Source organism: Schistocerca gregaria, chromosome 2, assembly GCF_023897955.1.
Source record: "Schistocerca gregaria isolate iqSchGreg1 chromosome 2, iqSchGreg1.2, whole genome shotgun sequence".
Taxonomy (NCBI): Eukaryota; Metazoa; Arthropoda; class Insecta; order Orthoptera; family Acrididae; genus Schistocerca; species Schistocerca gregaria.
This window is the reverse complement of record NC_064921.1, coordinates 534,057,663-534,075,471: the sequence shown is the minus strand read 5'-3', so window position 1 is coordinate 534,075,471 and position 17,809 is coordinate 534,057,663. Positions and strand designations below refer to the sequence as shown.

The window sequence follows — 17,809 nt, the reverse complement described above, 5'->3', positions numbered from 1 at the left end:
GTTGACAGGTTGTGTCACGTGATGTGGGTGGGGGGAGAAGCAGTTGGGGAGTGGGAAGGAAGAGTGGGAAATGGTGGCTGATGGTTGGGAGGGAGTCGCAGCTGTTGCTCAGGATAGGAAGATGTCATTGACGAACTTGTTGAGCCTGCAGACAGGGTGAGCTGTCCATAGCATACGAAATCATGGAAGAGTGGATTGGGAGGGAGATAGAACAGAGGATGAGGGCAGCTGGACATAAGAGGACACAGGATGAGTGAAGTCATGATCATGGGACAGTTGCAGTGCTGGATGTGGGGCAAGACTAGCAGAGATTGAGGCCACGAGGATTATAAGATTGAAGGATGTTTTGTAATGACAACTTCCATCCATGCAGCTCAAAGAAGATGGTGTTGAAGGGATGGATTCAGATGACACAGGTTGTAAGGCTGCCACTGAAATCGTGCATGCTGTGCAAACCAGCAAGTTGTGCCTCTTTGGGAACAGTTTGGTGGTGGCCATTCATTCATGTGGACAGTGGGTTTGTGAGCACACCCACATAAAATACTGTGCAGAAATTACAACACAGCTGGTATATGACATAACTGCTTTCACATGTGGCCCTGCTTCTGGTAGGTTAGAATAAGCCTGTAATAATATGTACTGGGTATGTGTTCCACAGTTATTGCATCGAGGTCTTTCACTAGAGAATGACACATGTGACAAGGGGGTGGGAATAGCTGTGGTAGAAGGGTGGACTACGTTATGCTGACATGGGTAGGTGGTGAAAGACATTACTGGGAGGAGTAGGAAGGATTCTAGGCGCAATAAGTAGCTGTGATGCCGAGCACAAGATTTGAATGGCTGTTCCACGAACCGAAACACTGGATCCTCCGCACCCTATTCCCTCTCCCCCACACTAGGTTCTCTGAATTATGCATATGGGAATTGTCATTACAAAAAAATAAGAACTCATCTCCTTTATTCCTAAATAATTTGTGCGACTCTGATCCTGTAATCCTCTAGGTTATACTGGCACCTTACCCTCATTGTATGATCCTGACTTTAACTCTTGCTGAAATCACATCCTCTTCTCCACACTCTCCATCTTCCTCTGTCCTATTTCCCCCTCCCAATGCCCAATCCACTCCTCCACGTATTGTGCACAGTAGACAACTCCCTCAACATTGAAGGAAATTGACGCAGATCCGAAATGTGAAATAATTTGGGTGAAGGTCACTGTTAAAGCAGGCTCAGACATGGTAATTGAATGTCTCTATAGGCCCCCTGGCTCAGCAGCTGTTGTGGCTGAACACCTGAAGGATAATTTGGAAAATATTTCGAGTAGATTTCCCCACCATGTTATAGTTCTGGGTGGAGATTTTAATTTGCTGGATATAGACTAGGAGAATCAAACGTTCATAACGGGTGGCAGGGACAAAGAAACCAGTTAAATTTTTTTAAGTGCTGTATCTGAAAACTACCTTGAGCAGTTAAACAGAGAACCGACTTGTGGCGATAACATATTAGACCTTCTGGTAACAAACAGACCCGAAATATTTGAAACAGTTAATGCAGAACAGGTAATCAGCGATCATAAAGCTGTTACTGCATCGATGATTTCAGCCGTAAATAGAAATATTAAAAAAGGTAGGAAGATTTTTATGTTTAGCAAAACTGAAAAAAAACCAGATTACAGAGTACCTGACCGCTCAACGCAAAAGTTTTGTCTCAAGTACAGATAGTGTTGAGGATCAGTGGACAAAGTTCAAAACCATCGTACAATATGCGTTAGATGAGTATGTGCCAAGCAAGATCATAAGAGATGGATAAGAGCCACCATGGTACAGCAACCGAGTAAGAAAACTGCTGCAGAAGCAAAGGGAACTTCACAACAAACATAAACATAGCCAAAGCCTTGCAGACAAACAAAAATTACGCGAAGCGAAATATAGTGTGAGGAGGGCTATACAAGAGGCGTTCAATGAATTTGAAAGTAAAGTTCTATGTACTGACTTGGCAGAAAATCCTAAGAAATTTTGGTCTTATGTCAAAGCGGTAGGTGGATCAAAACAAAATGTCCAGACACTCTGTGACCAAAATGGTACTGAAACACAGGATGACAGACTAAAGGCTGAAATACTACATGTCTTTTTCCAAACCTGTTTCACAGAGGAAGACTGCACTGTAGTTCCTTCTCTAAAATGTCGCACAGATGACAAAATGGTAGATATCGAAATACATGACAGAGTGATAAAGAAACAATTAAAATCGCTCAAAAGAGGTAAGGTCGCTGGACCTGATGGGGTACCAGTTCGATTTTACACAGAGTACGCGAAGGAACTTGTCCCCCTTCTTGCAGCGGTGTACCGTAGGTCTCTAGAAGAGTGTAGCATTCCAAAGGATTGGAAAAGGGCACAGGTCATCCCCGTATTCAAGAAGGGACGTCGAACAGATGTGCAGAACTATAGACCTAAATCTCAAACGTCGATCAGTTGTAGAATTTTGGAACACATATTATGTTCGAGTATAATGACTTTTCTGGAGACTAGTAATCTACTCTGTAGGAATGAGCATGGGTTTCGAAAAAGACGATTGTGTGAAACCCAGCTCGCGCTATTCGTCCATGAGACTCAGAGGGCCATAGACACGGGTTCGCAGGTAGATGCCGTGTTTCTTGACTTCCACAAGGGTTTCAATACAGTTCCTCACAGCCCTTTAATTAAGAAAGTAAGAGCATATGGAATATCAGACCAATTGTGTGATTGGATTGAAGAGTTCCTAGATAACAGAATGCAGCATGTCATTCTCAATGGAGAGAAGTCTTCCGAAGTAAGAGTGATTTCAGGTGTGACGCAGGGGAGTGTCGTAGGACCGTTGCTATTCACAATATACATAAATGACCTTGGGGATGACATTGGAAGTTCACTGAGGCTTTTTGCGGATGATTCTGTGATATATCGAGAGGTTGTAACAATGGAAAATTGTACTGAAATGCAGGAGGATCTGCAGTGAATGGCAATTGAATCTCAATGTAGACAAGTGTAATGTGCTGCAAATATATAGAAAGATAGATCCCTTATCATTTAGCTACAAAATAGCAGGTCAGCAAATGGAAGCAGTTAATTCCATAAATTATCTGGGAGTACGAATTAAGAGTGATTTAAAATGGAATGATAATATAAAGTTGATCATTGGTAAAGCAGATGCCAGACTGATATTTATTGGAAGAATGCTAAGGACATGCAATCCAAAAACAAAGGAAGTAGGTTACAGTACGCTTGTTAGCCCATTGCTTGAATACTGCTCAGCAGTGTGGATCCGTGCCAGATAGGGTTGATAGAAGAGATAGAGAAGATCCAACGGAGAGCAGCGCACTTTGATAAAGGATCATTTAGTAATCGCGAAAGCGTTACGGAGATGATAGATAAACTCCAGTGGAAGACTCTGCAGGAGAGATGCTGAGTATGGGCTTTTGTTGAAGTTTCAAGAACATACCTTCACCGAGGAGTCAAGCAGCATATTGCTCCCTCCTACGTATATCTCGCGAAGAGACCATGAGGATAAAATCAGAGAGATTATGGCCCACACAGAGGCATACCGACAATCCTTCTTTCCACAAACAATATGAGACTGGAATAGAAGGGAGAACCTATAGAGGTACTCAAGGTACCCTCCAACACAAACCGTCAGGTGGCATGTGGAGTATGGATGTAGATGTAGATGTAGACGTAGAACATGCAGCCTGAATGAGCTCAGCAATGCCACATTCCTACCCCAAACATTTGTTATCTCCCTATTGACCACTCAACCTGACACAACCTCTCACCTCAGTCGAGCTGTTGTGCCAGCACACTGTAAGCAGCTGAGACAATGTAGCCATACAGGCAAATGTGCGCTTTATAACTCTGAAGAAACAATCATCTGAAAGCTACCAACATTCTCAAGCTAGTTTATATGGCTATCGGCAGCTTAGCATCTCAACTATTTAATGACTTGTTACCTTTACATCTTAAATTACTTATATTCCAATAAAGACTTTCCATTGTCAATCAATAACAACAGTCTGCATACTATAAAAACTGTGTGTGACACAAATATTAATTCTGTTGCCTTATATACTGTTATGAATGTATGCACTATGTAGCTTTGTTTCTTCCCTAAAGGTACAGCTAAGTACCAACTCATTATTTTCTGGGTTATTGTCTTCCTCATTTCTACATTAGATTTCTTGCTACCTTCCCTTTTAGCATTATGTGGATACGGATAGGTACATAACTCGAGATATGTTGCCTCCTCTCTCCCCCCATCACCGCCACCTCCTTGTCTCTTGCTGTCTATTAATTTAGCAATGAGGACAAAGATTTTGTTTCAGCAAATGGCAGAGGCTGAGCTTGCAAAGTTATAATTATGTAATTCTTCCAACTCATCAATAAATTCAAGCTGAATAATTTTTTAAATATAATTTGTACCCTATTTGTAAAGATACAAAAACTAATTTTATGTCATGCCTACCTTGACTAGAAATGTTGAAGCAATGGTACATTCCATACGTAAAATATACATAAGTTGTTCCAGGTTTCATGAACATTGGTTTGTTTCTCTCAGTAATTTTCCCATTGTAAGAATGTGAAGCCTTGTCAACACCACCAAGGTAAGATTCTGTTTCAACAATTCTGGCTTTCAGGGTTATATTATCAAATTTTCTCACAAGTACTTTCCCTATGAGGTTTCTGGCTAAATCTTCACAGTATATGTCAAAGAACTCTTCCTTTAATCTGTTGCTTCCACATGTTTCTGAGATCACCAGATTGGAGTTTACAGCACCAGTTTCCTTTTCAGTAGCTGCTGGAAAGTAACAACTTGTAGCTTCTGTTTCAATTCTCTTTTTTCCTTTTGATGTTTTCTCTCTTGTTCTCTTCATGGAAGATAAATGATGCTTTAATCCAAGAGTATAAAATGGAAGCCTGCAATGTGAATCAAATTTACATATTTGCCAACAATTCTATTTTCATGGCATTGAGAAATATTTGGGTTTAATATGCTACAAAAACAAGATTATAGCTTAACCAAATGAATGGTGTGGCTAATGGTCTGTCATGGCTGCAAATGGTACTTTTGAAAGGTGTTAAGTATAATCTTTTACAATTTTTATAAAAAAAATAACAAGATGACAGGTGAACAAAAACACACTTGGTATACTGCACAAGAAGACGTTTTGAAATACACCATTTGCCGCCCCCCCCCCCCCCCTCCCCCAAAGGCAAGGCTATAACAGCATTCTCATAATTTATAAAATAACAAACATAACAAGCTACATAACCAAAGCACTTTTCAGTGAGTTGAAAAGTATTAAGATGGCAAAGAAACAAATTGCTATTTCTTTCCTAATAGTTCTCAGGTAAAATCAACAGATGTACAATGTTTTTCTGATGTGAGACTCTACAAAGATAACAGAAGAAAAGACTAAAATAACTTTTGAAAGCAAATAGAAAGAGCAGATAAAATAATAGAATAAGGACTATTGTGGCACAACAATCACAATTACATCTTTCACTGAAAGAAGCTTTCTTTTATCTTTGTGATGTAGGTGGTTTTTTTATGGGGTGGGGATGGGGGGAGACCTAAACAGTCTCCTGACTGGTTTGCAACATCCTCTATTATTTGTTGGCCTTATTCCAATCTCTGTCTTCCCCTAAGTTTTTCACCATCCACAGCTCCCTCAAGTATCATGGAATATGGAAGTTATTCCTTGATGCCTTAATACATGTCGTATCACTCCCCTTCCCCCCCCCCCCCCCCCCCCCAATGAACCCCATGAACCTTGCAGTAGATGGGATGGCTTGTGTGCCTCAGTGATACAGATAGCAGTACCACAGGTACAACCACAGTGGAGGGGTATTTGTTGAGAGGCCAGACAAATGTGCAATTCCTGAGGGGCAGCAGCCTTTTCAGTAGTTGCAGGGGCAACAGTCTCCATGATTGACTAATCTGGCCTTGTAACATCAACCAAAAAGACCTTGGTGTGCTGGTTGTATGGTTAAATGATGACGGCTTACTATTGGATAAAATATTCCGGAGGTAAAATAGTCACCCATCCGGATCCCTGGGTGGGGACTACTCAGGAGGATGTTGTCATCAGGAGGAACAAATCTGACATTCTATATATTGCAGTGTGGAATGTTAGCTCTCTTATCCGGGCAGGTAGATTAGAAAATTTAAAATGGGACATGGATAGGTTGAAGCTAGATATAGAGGATGTTAGTGAAGTTCTGTGGCAGGAGGAACAGTACTTCTGGTGAATACAGGGTTATAAATACAAAGTCAAATAGGAGTAATGCAGAAGTAGGATTAATCATGAAGAAGAGAATAGGAATGTGAGTAAGCTATTATGAACAGTATGGAGAATGGATTGTCACAGCCAAGACAGACATGAAGCCGACACCTATCACAGAAGTACACTCTTAAGTACATGTCAACTAGCTCTGCAGATGAAGAGATTGAAGAAATGTATGATAAGATAAAAGTAAAAGAAATTATTCAGAGAGTTAAAGGAGATGAAAATTTAATTGTGATGAGTGACTGTAATCCGATAGTAGGAAAAGGAAGAGAAGGACAAATAGTAAGTGGATATGGACTGGGGGAAAGAAATGAAAGAGGATGACACCTGGTAGAATTTTGTACAGAACATAATTTAATCATTGCTAAACTTGGTTTAAGGGTCATAACACAAGGCTGTATATGTGGAAGACACCTGGAGACAAAATAAGGTTTCATTCAGACTGATCATATAATTGCTAGACAGATATTTAGGAACCAGTTTTTAAATTGTAAGACGTTTAGGGGGGCAGATGTGTACTCTGGCCACAATTTATTGGTTAACTGTAGATTAAAACTGAAGAAATTAGAGAAAGGTAGGAAATTAAGGAGATGGGACCTGGATAAGTAGAAAGAACCAGAGTTTGTTGAGTGCTTCATAGCGAGTATTGGGCAAAGAATGAGTGCAGTGGGTAAAAAGACAAGGCCTAGTAGAAATCCTTTGATAATACAAAAGATATTGAATTTAATTGATGAAAGGCGAAAATTAAAGAAAAAAAAATCAGCAAATGAAGCAGGTGAAAGGGAATACAAATGTTTAAAAAATGAGCCAGACAGGAGGTGCAAAATTGCTAAGCAGAAATGGCTAGAGGACAAATGTAAGGATTTAGAAGAATATTTCACTAGGGGAAAGACAGATACTACTACAGGAAAAGAGAAGCAGCTATTTGAATATCAAGAGCTCGGGTGGTAAACCAGTCCGAAGCAAAGAAGGGAAAGCTGAAAGGTGGAAGGAGTGTGTAGAGGGTCTATACAAGGGTGATGAGCTTCAAAGCAATATTATTAGAAACAGAAATGGATCTACATGAAGATAAGATAAGGGACATGATACTGCCAGAAGAATTTGACAAAACTCTGAAAGATCTACATCAAAACAAGGCACCAGGAGTAGGTGATATTTTTTCAGAAATTGACAAAACTCTTCCATCTGATGTGCAAGATGTTGAGACAGGTAAAATACCCTCAGGCTTGAAGGTATTGCAAAGAAAGCAGCTGCTGACAGGTGTGAAAATTACTGAACTATGGATTTAATAAGTCATGGTTGCAAAATACTAATGGAGATTCTTAAGAGAAGAATGGAAAAACTGGTAGAAGCACTGAATGGCTTGTTTGACGTCAGTATGGGTGCCAAAGTGCCTTCCACCGAGAATCATCTTCAAATGAGGAAACAGATAGAAGTCACTTTGTGCAAGATCCGGACTGTAAGGTGGATGATGTAGGTGCTCCCAACCAAGAATTGCAATATGGTTTTGCATTGCCATCACCATGTGTGGCCCCACATTGTAATCCATCAGCAGAACACCATATCTGAGAAGACCAGGCCACTTTTTCCAAATCACCTCTTTAAATTTCGATGGAGTAGCACAGTATTGCGCAGCATTGATGGTTGCATCCTCCACAAAGTAAAGCAGAAAAACTCCTTTGGTGACCCAGAAAATGGTAAGTAGCAATTAACCTGCAGATGGAGTGCTTTGAACTTCTTTCGGACAGGTGATGATGGATGTTTCCACTCCATGGATGTGGCCTTTGATTCGGGCGTGTAATGATGGACCCATGTTTCATTCCCCGTCACAATTCGAAACAGAAGATCATTGCCAGATCCATGGTAACACATGACCTGTTCCAGGCTGAACATCATGCGTTGTTCCATGTGTGTGTTGTGGTCAGTTGGCAGGGCACCCATCGTGCTGACACCTTTCTGTATCAAAGAATGTTGTGGATGGTTTCCTGAGCTTGCTCATGTCTGATTCCAAGTTCTCCTGCTACTCCATCGATGGTGATACACTGGTGCGCTTTAATCATGTCGTCCACCTTCCTGACATTTGCATCTGTGGTGGCCTTGTGCGTCTGTCCAGGTCTCGGTATGTCCTGCACTTGCTGATGTCCATCATCGAAATGCTGGCACCATTTGTCTCGACATCACACCTGACCCACACCTCCACAAGGCAGTTATGAATTTCTGTGTCTTATACTCACGTGCCCATTCATAGCGGATAAAAGCTCTCACTTCCACCTTTGACCACGACTCCAAAATGCACCTTCTCTCCATAGCTCCATAGCAGGCACTGCGATGGAGCCATCTGCTGGATCACGGTTGACCTCTACCGAATGGTGTATCGGTGTCTTGCACGTGCACGTTGACTTGCGTGTTGTCTTTCGCCCATATCACACAACTCTGCCCACAGTCGACAGGGTAAACTTATTTTCCAACTCCCCCTCATGTAATGAAATAAAATAAACAATTTACGTAATCGTAATTAATGTGTCGCATTCACTGAAATTGCAAAGATACTGGTACTTGTCAGTAATGTTCTATAACAGTGTATAGGCATGTCATTTTACTTCAGAACATTTCTAATAAGGACTTAGATCAATTATCTCAGTTTTCTAGGCATACGTGTGTAAGTCCCTGCACACTAATTTCTTCTGTGACGATTAGTTTTTTCTCGCAAGCTATTGCACTTGCATAAATGGACATGGAAGACTAGATTTCAGATTGTGCCACTGCTTGAAATGAAGCTCAATTGCAGACAATTATCAATTTCTTGTGTGCAGCAAGTAATTAAAAATTAAAAATGCAAAAGGACTTAGTTTTCTGTAGTCAGGGGTAAAAAATCATAGATGAGTTTACGAAAAAAGTGTCATGAAACATTCAACAATAGCATAGTGAAACAGTTACAGTGGCTAACAATGAGTTCAGATCAGTGATATGATTGTCATGTGCGAGCGTGGTGGATTAAGTAACTGCTTTATGTTTCAAGTTTCCTCAATACAAATAAATTAACAGCTACACAACATGGATATCAGTTTTTTTTTTTTTTTTTTTTTTTTTTTGGTAAGTCACATACACTTTGTGATTATTAAGCCAAACTCTCATAAAGCCTATAGATTTGCTGATTGAATATTAATGAAGATGCAGCAATTTGACATATCTCATGCTACATGGTCTTGTACAAGATGACTGAAACTCAGGTGATTTTGAGACATAATATTATAATGTCTGGCAATTTTTTTTAAAAGAAAGAAATGCTGGTAAGTCTTAGAACTGTGTTTCTTTCTTAAATGTAACAATAAAAATAATTCATGAGACAATTTCAGTCAAAGAATTTTAAGCAAGGATTATGAGAAAAAAATTTCCGTCAGTAAGTTAGGGTTTGTTTTTGGACAGCATATGTGGTGGTTTCTTTCTCTCTCTCTCTCTCTCTTTCTGCATTAGCTAACTGAGCACAATGTAAGGAGACAGGTGAGTGTGTGTGTGTATGTGTATGTGTGTGTGTGTGTGTGTGTGTTTGTTTTCTCCTACAAGCTTGATAAAAGGAATTTCATTCCAAAAGCTAGCAAAGGACCTTTCGCTTGTGTATCTGCTGATGATGAAGAGTTTCTGCCTTTCGGTGAATCACCTCCAAATAAGTTGTTAAATGGAAGGTAGGTAGACACTTCTTATGGCATGTGATAATGTACCCTGTATTTGTGTGAAACAAAGGTGGAGTGGACCAGAAGGATGACCCAGACCAAAAGGCGTGTGAGGGAAGCAGTAAGAGGACACTACCCCAGTAAAGAATTCTAAGTATGTAGTGATTGTTTTTTGGCAATAAGTGGTGTATTTGACAGTGATTGCAAGAGTAGTACAGCACTGTTAAATTTTTTAGCTTACTCCAAGCTAGCAAAGTAAACAAACTCATTCGTATTTTTATAAGTTTCAAAAAATTAAATGAAAAGGGAGCTAGATGTTTGAGCTTTGTTATCCAATTGTAGGATAAAGATGATAAGTGAACAGGTAGCACTAAAAGTAAGAGTCTGCAATTATCCTTCAGCATGTGACTCCTCTGAGCTGAGAATACAGCGATAACGGATTCGATAATGCATACTTAAGTATATGTTACAGTGAATACCACAAAAATCATCTGGGGTCAAACCTACATCAATAACAAAGAAATATTGTGTTTTATTTATGCATTGTGGAGAATATATATGTTTGATTTGGTAGACTATCTGTTATAAGTGTATTAACTGTTTGTACCCGGGAAGTTTATAGTTTCATGAAATAGAAGAAGTATCTGGTGGGGTTTATAAGTACTTTTCTCAGAGGAGGTTAGTTTTAATGTAGGATAAGTTATCTATGTATTTTCTTAACCAAATTGCTGAACAAAAGGTATGCAGTATACACAATGGTGTGTTGAATGTATGAGTCTGGTTATATACCAACTGGCCTTCGGAAAAACGTCATCCACAAAATTCCGGAGGTTAGTTTTAATGTAGTATAAGTTATCTATGTATTTTCTTAACCAAATTGCTGAACAAAAGGAATGTAGTATACACAATGGTGTGTTGAATGTATGAGTCTGGTTATATACCATCTGGCCTTCGGAAAAACGTCATCCACAAAATTCCGAAGATTTCAAGGGCTGACAAATGTAAGAATTGTTGACGATCAGCTTAAAAGCTCATGCATCCAAGTTGCTGACAAGAATAATATACAGAAGAATGCAAAAGGAAATTGAGGATATGGTACATGACAATCAGTTTGTCTTTAGGAAGGGTAAATGCACAAGAGCAGCAGTTATGACATTGCGACTGAAGAACCAAGAGGGAACAATAGGAGTGGAAGACCAAGAACAAAGTGCTCATATTAAGAATGGTGTAAGAAACATAACATCAGAATTGGCGATCACAAAGTAGATTACGTTAAGGAATTCTACTATCTAGGCAGCAAAATAACCTATGAGAGACAGAGAAAGAGAGAGCAAGGACAACATAAAAAGCAGACTAGAACTGACAAAAAGGCACTCCTGGCCAAGAGAAGTCTACCAGTATCAGACATAGGCCTTAACTTGAGCAAGAAATTCGTAGAACGTATGTTTGAAGCACAGCATTATATGGTAGTGGATCATGAACTGTGGCAAAACTGGGGAAGATGAGAATCAAAGCATTTGAGATGTGATGTCACAGAAAAAATGTTGAAAATTAGATAGGCCGATGAGGTAAGGAGCAAAGAGGTTATCCACAGAATAGGTGTGGAAAGGAATATGAAGAAAACACTTACAAGAAGATGGGACAGGATGGTAGGACATCTGTTAAAACTTCAGGGAATAACTTCCCTGGTACTAGAGGGAGTTGTAGAGGTTAAAAAATGTATAGGAAGACAGAGGTTGGAACACATCCAGCAAATAACTGAGGACACAGGTTGCATGTGCTGCTCTGAAATGAAGAAGTTGGTTCTGGAGGGAAAGTATTTGTGGCCAGCCACACCAAACCAGTCAGAGGAGTGATGACTTAAAAAAGAGGCTGGTAGGTATACTTACCAGTTTCTTGAGTGAAAGGATAGAAATACAAAATCGGCAAGATTCTGAAAAGGCAGTGGTGACTAAGTGGAGGCTATAAATAATAGAATGATTGTTTTGGATCTGTGTGTGTGTGTGTGTGTGTGTGTGTGTGTGTGTGTGTGTGTGTGTGTGTGTGCACGTGTGTGTGTGTGTGTGTGTGTGTGTGTGTGTGTGTGTGTGTGTGTGTGTGTGTGTGTGTGTGTGCACGTGTGTGATCTTCAGTCCAGAGACTGGTTTGGTGTGTGGTCTTCAGTCCAGAGACCGGTTTGATGCAGCTCTCGATGCTATCATATCCTGCTCAAGCTTCTTCATCCCCCAGTACCTACTGCAACCTACGTCCTTCTGAATCTGTTAAGTGTACTCATCCCTTGGTCTCCCTCTACAACTTTTACCCTCCACACTGCCCTCCAATACTAAATTGGTGATCCCTTGATGCCTCAGAATATGCCCTACCAACCGATCCCTTCTTTTAGTCAAGTTGTGCCACAAATTTCTCTTCTCTCCAATTCTATTCAATACCTCCTCATTAGTTATGTGATCTACCCATTAAATCTTCAGCATTCTTCTGTAGCACCACATTTCGAAAGCTTCCACTCTCTTCTTGTCTAAACTATTTATCATCCACGTTTCACTTCCATACATGGCTACACTCCATAAAAATACTTTCAGAAATGACTTCCTGACACTTAAATCTCTATTCGATGGTAACAAAAAGTATTGTAATAAAAGGGCTTTGTGAAGAAGATACACACATAAACGGAAAAGTTTGGAAATACTGAGAAATTATTAAGACTTGTAACTTCCAAAGACTGAAATAGAAGTAAAAGGGTACGAGAATTAGTGTAAGCTATTTTCTCATTTTTAAAGCTATTAACTGATTTTTTGAAAGTAGCTGTAACTAATGTCCAAGAAAGAATTATTGTCTATGATTGCCAAGTTAAGAGCAAAGTCACTTGTAAAACAGCTGAGGATTTTTTTTATTTGTTTAGGTAAGTGAGTTGTCATGACCTCCTCCATCTAAGGGGTAACATATCACACTGGAAAAAGTGATATGTTTTTCTCTCTGTCCTTATCTGATGAAAGACAGGCATTACCTTGAGCATTATTCTTTTAGTAAATAAGTGTTTGTTTTTGGATCACATACTGTGGGGAAAATTTTCTGTTTCTTTTGCTTATGTCATGAGAGCAGAAGCGGACACAGTGTATCTGCAAGACAAGGATGAAGGGCACCTGGATTCCTGCAAAGGGAAACACATGCTGGTCAGGGTAATAATTCCAAGAAAATGCTGTCCCACCTCAGAGATCCACTTCAGAGCACAGAACTTCGCCATGCAAGACAGTGGACATAACATCACATGCTACGGAAACTCAGAGACCATATACAGAGCGAAATGAAAAAGGCTAATATGTACTGTGAACTTTGTTAAAACCGTATACTGTAATGTAAAATGTACATAATGGAGGTGAAATATATGCACAATAAAGAAGCAGCATGTGGATTTATTTTGTAGTGACTGGTGTTTGAGATTTCTAGCTGCCATGGACTTGGCATCTTCAAGAAAGGAGTCTGCAGCCTCAACATATAGCTACGTTGTCCAGTCAAACAGTTAATATAGATCAGTAATGGCAAACACATAAACTTTCATATAGTCCACTTCCGTGCGATGCTTGAACAATGGTAGGTACAGTGTATTCCAACACACATACAATCTGTGCATGTAAAGCAGGTGCTTTGTTCCCTATTTCTTCTCGAGACACATCTGTATTCTGTACAATATGATTTGGCAGGCTTTGTGATTGTGACACTTGTTTTTCATTGCTAGCAACATCACTGAGGTAGCAATTGCAGGACTGTAGCTGCCTGTTAAGTGTATACAGTATTATAACTTTTTAAAGAGCTAACTCCTGTATAGTTGTTGTTCTGCCTTTTCTCGCTGTTGCCAACATTTGTCGTATAACAATCTTGAGCATGGTGTAGACACACTACTGCAGTACTTGAGCTCTGCCTGTATCTATGTTGCCAGCACTACACGAAATGGTGTAAACTGCAGCGCCCCTTCTGTCTCAGCCTTCTCTGAAGGGAGCTCTTCAAAAGTTGTCGCACTATCAGTATAATTCATTGAGTTGTATCAAAGCAAATTTAATTTGATACTCATTCTACTAATAAGTAGACTAATACAGTGAGTGAGTGAGTGAGTGAGTGAGGCAGGGAGGCAGAGGAACAGTTCCATCTTACTCATAAGGTCGGTCGGTCAGTCAGTGCTGTCAATGGTTTCTCCCTACCCCTATCACAAACATATCTTTGGAAGTTTTGATTGGCCACCCATGCAGTCATTAGAAGGTAGAACACCAGCACAAGGGTTCTAAGTTAGTTTTTGAGACTGGGAGTCGTTATTGTGAAATAAAAGTTTCTCTCATTCACTACATCTTCATCCTCCATATCACTATAAAGCTTCTGTCTCCAGTTTCTTCTTTACACAAGAAAGACTTACTGGAAGGTCATTAGACACTTCCAGTGTCTAATAAATTTGTGAAAGATGTCACACATTTAAAGCAAAAATTAACTTATTGCTGATTGGAAACTTACTCGCCACAGCTGGTACAAAAAATGCACTTTTGTAAATATTGTAAGTTTTTTCTGCCAAACCTGAATTCTGTTAGAGGCATATTGGGACCTTTTACCATAAGGCCATTCTATAAATTCAAAGACATTCACAACCAGTGCAAGAAGCACATAGAAACCCACTTTCATAGAGTGGCACTGGAAGCAGATGGAGCTTTCCTGTCGAGTGTTCCAATGGTTGCACAAATTAATAAGTATTCCCAGAAAAATGTAAAAGAAAACAGGAAAATAATTAAACCAATTATTTCTTGTCTTATATTTTGAGGGCTTATGACTTGCTCTACGAGATGAGCATTGTGGAGAAGGAATTGTGGAAGAGTTATACAAGGAATGAATTGAATCAGGATATGTGGCACTGAAGAAACACATCGTGCACAGGAAAAAGAAGGAAAGCTAGCGATCGATCAATATAACAAATGACATAGGGCTGCCTGAGGCAGATATTACAAAGAAAGTGAAAAAGGCAGAAACGTATATTGTACTATGTGCTGATTCACGAATGATGGCAGTCCTTACAGGTTCAGGCATGGACGGAGACTGCATTATTGTCGGTTGAAAACAAGTTACAGTATGTGCATACTTGTGCTCTCCTCTTGATGAAAGTGTGGATCCTGTAAATTATGTCTCTCACTTGCCTGTGTAGAATTTCTTGCTTACCATTACCATTGGGCATGACAACTTACAACCGATGGAATTAAAATTCACTAAATAACTCACTACAATTACATTTAATACTCACATTGCCTACAATATTCATAGCACAGTGCTCCGAATACTACTGAACGCTGACTGGCTGTCAGGGGATGTGTGATGCTGGTGTGCAGAACAACCCTAAACTCAACTGCTGCCAATTGTGACTCCAAGTACAGTGGATGAAACATTTTATACCTCTGGAAATGAACAATTATTGATTGGACTTTGATGCATAATCCTACAAAGCTGAAGAAACGTTTGTTGGATTTATTGAGCTGAAAGCTCTAGACACTGAATGAATTCCACAGACCATCAATGGCTTTTGGCAAAAGAAAATCTTGACCTTGTGAAATGCAGTGGTTTGGGATTTGACAATTGTTCAATGATGGCTGGAAAGAAGACTGCTGTTCAAGAAATGTTGCACAACAAGTACACTAAGACTTTATTCTTTCCTCATCAGTCTTTCTGGGATTTGAAACACTATATGAACAAGCAAAGATGTTATTAAGGTACCTAACATTTCCAAAGTATGTGAAACAAGGTAGAATCGGAAACACAAAAATTTTATGTCATAGTTCTTAAGGAGAATTTTTCTGTTTAATGATATCCTTAGAATCGTTATCAAATGAAGGAAACAGTTTGACTATAAAAAATGCTTTCCTTCACCATGTGGTTGCTTCCGGCTTTTTCATTTATTCTTAGCTTAATTTTAATATCCAAATATTCAGGTTGATGGAACCAGTCATCAATATTCTCCAATCCTTTGCTTTGGATGCAGCCAAGGAACTGCAGCATATTAAATTAATTTACAACTGTTGAAAACTTATCATGATAGTCCTGAATAAGTTGCAGATGAAATTATGAAGAATGCTACTGTCATTGCTGAAAAACTTGGTTTGGAGGATATAAAAACCTTGCCACATGTGGCTGGGAGGCAGCAATATCAAGGCAGTCCCTCAGCAGAAAGATCATCAGAATTCTGGAGGAGGTCTTTAGTAATACCCTATTTAGATCCCATTATTAACTCTCCTGAACTGCATTTACTTTATCTCCATTACATCTTGTGCAAATGATGACCACATCAAAAGACTATTTAATGTAACCTGTAAAATCTTCGCCAGATTTAATGATTCATCAAGGCAAAAAGTGAACTTGACCTTTGGCAAAGTCTCTTTCGAAATATTCTCTTACACAATTGATACACTGCTCCCAACTCCATTTTCCCTATTGGAAGCATCTTGGTATGCCTTCTTCTGAATTGCAGGAAGTGCTGTCTGTGAATTTTCTTTTATCTTGTCTATTGTTACAAATCTTCTTCCTTTCAATGGGGTTTTCAACTCTGGAAACAAAAAAGTCTGCAGGACCCAGGTCTGGAGAGTATGGAGTGTGAGGCAGCACAGTGATTTCTTTTTCTGTGCAGTAGTCATGTACCAACAGGGATGAATGTGTGGGTGCGTTATCATGATGCAGGAGCCATGAATTGTCTCGCCACATTTCCTTCTCACATTTTCTCGCAGGTGATGTAACATGCCACGATAGAACTATCAATTAACAGTTTGTCCCTGTGGCACAAATTCACGATGAATTAATCCTTCAACATCAAATAAAACTATCAGCATTGCTTTGACATTTGACCTAATCTGAGGAGCTTTTGCTGGTCTTTGAGAACCTTTTCCAACCAATTGTGAACACTCAACCTTAGTCTCAACACCATAACTGTAGCCCCACAGCTCATTACCAGTTATGATTCTCTTAAGAAACATCTCATTCTCAGTTGCGCGATCCAAAAGCTCTTCACAGATTGAGAGGCGAAGATTCTTCTGGTCTTGAATCATGAGCCGTGGGATGAACTTGGCAGCAAAACAATGCATTCCAAGATGCTTATGTCCGGATTTTATGACATGATCCAACTGAAATGTTAAATTCTGCTCCAATCTCTCAGTCAATCTGTCTTCAATTTGCAAGCACAATTTCGTTGATATTCCTGACATGAGTGATGTCAAAGGGCATCCTGATTGAGGGTCATCTTTTAACTTCTGGCCAGCCATTTTTAAACCATGTGGACCATTCATAATGTTGAGTATGGCTTAAGTGCTCATCATCGTAGACTTCCTACCTCATTTGATGTGTCTCTGTAAAGGTTTTCTTGAGTTTCACGCAAAGACATGCTGTTTCTCTAACTTTGTCATCTTGAAATTCAGAAACTGTGCAACACAACATGTTACTCAACACAGCACAGAACAATAACTAACAGACAAACAAGAATGAAGCTTCCGACAATTACAAATTAAAAATGCTGGTGTGTTCAGGAATGCCTACTGCAATTCGGTCAGACACAACAATGGCAAAAAATTATGAATGTTCTGGAATTTTTTGAACAAATCAATTTACATCAAGAGGAAGTTTCAACCAGAGATTCACATTTGCAATGTCATCTCAAACAACCTGCCTGAGGTGATAAATAGTAGTACTACCAAGGTGTGTGGTTTAATTACAACACAATCCTACCTTCGGATGCTGCACACTTGAGTCCAGCTGCCTGTTGGCCTACTTGTCCTTACCTGTTATGCAGTTGTTCTCACACTGTTCTCCCATA

General features: G+C 39.6%; 1 protein-coding gene across 2 annotated transcripts in view; it reads right to left on the bottom strand.

Moving 5' to 3' along the window:
* The window catches only part of LOC126330529 (putative 3-methyladenine DNA glycosylase), a 78,401-nt gene that overhangs the window by 26,493 nt on the left and 34,099 nt on the right, over positions 1 to 17,809 (bottom strand). For both annotated transcript variants that reach the window (XM_049996365.1, XM_049996364.1), the window contains one exon: positions 4,492 to 4,943. In XM_049996365.1, the coding sequence (XP_049852322.1) occupies positions 4,492 to 4,900 (409 nt within the window). In that variant the 5' untranslated portion in view covers positions 4,901 to 4,943. The remainder of the gene's footprint in view (positions 1 to 4,491; positions 4,944 to 17,809) is intronic.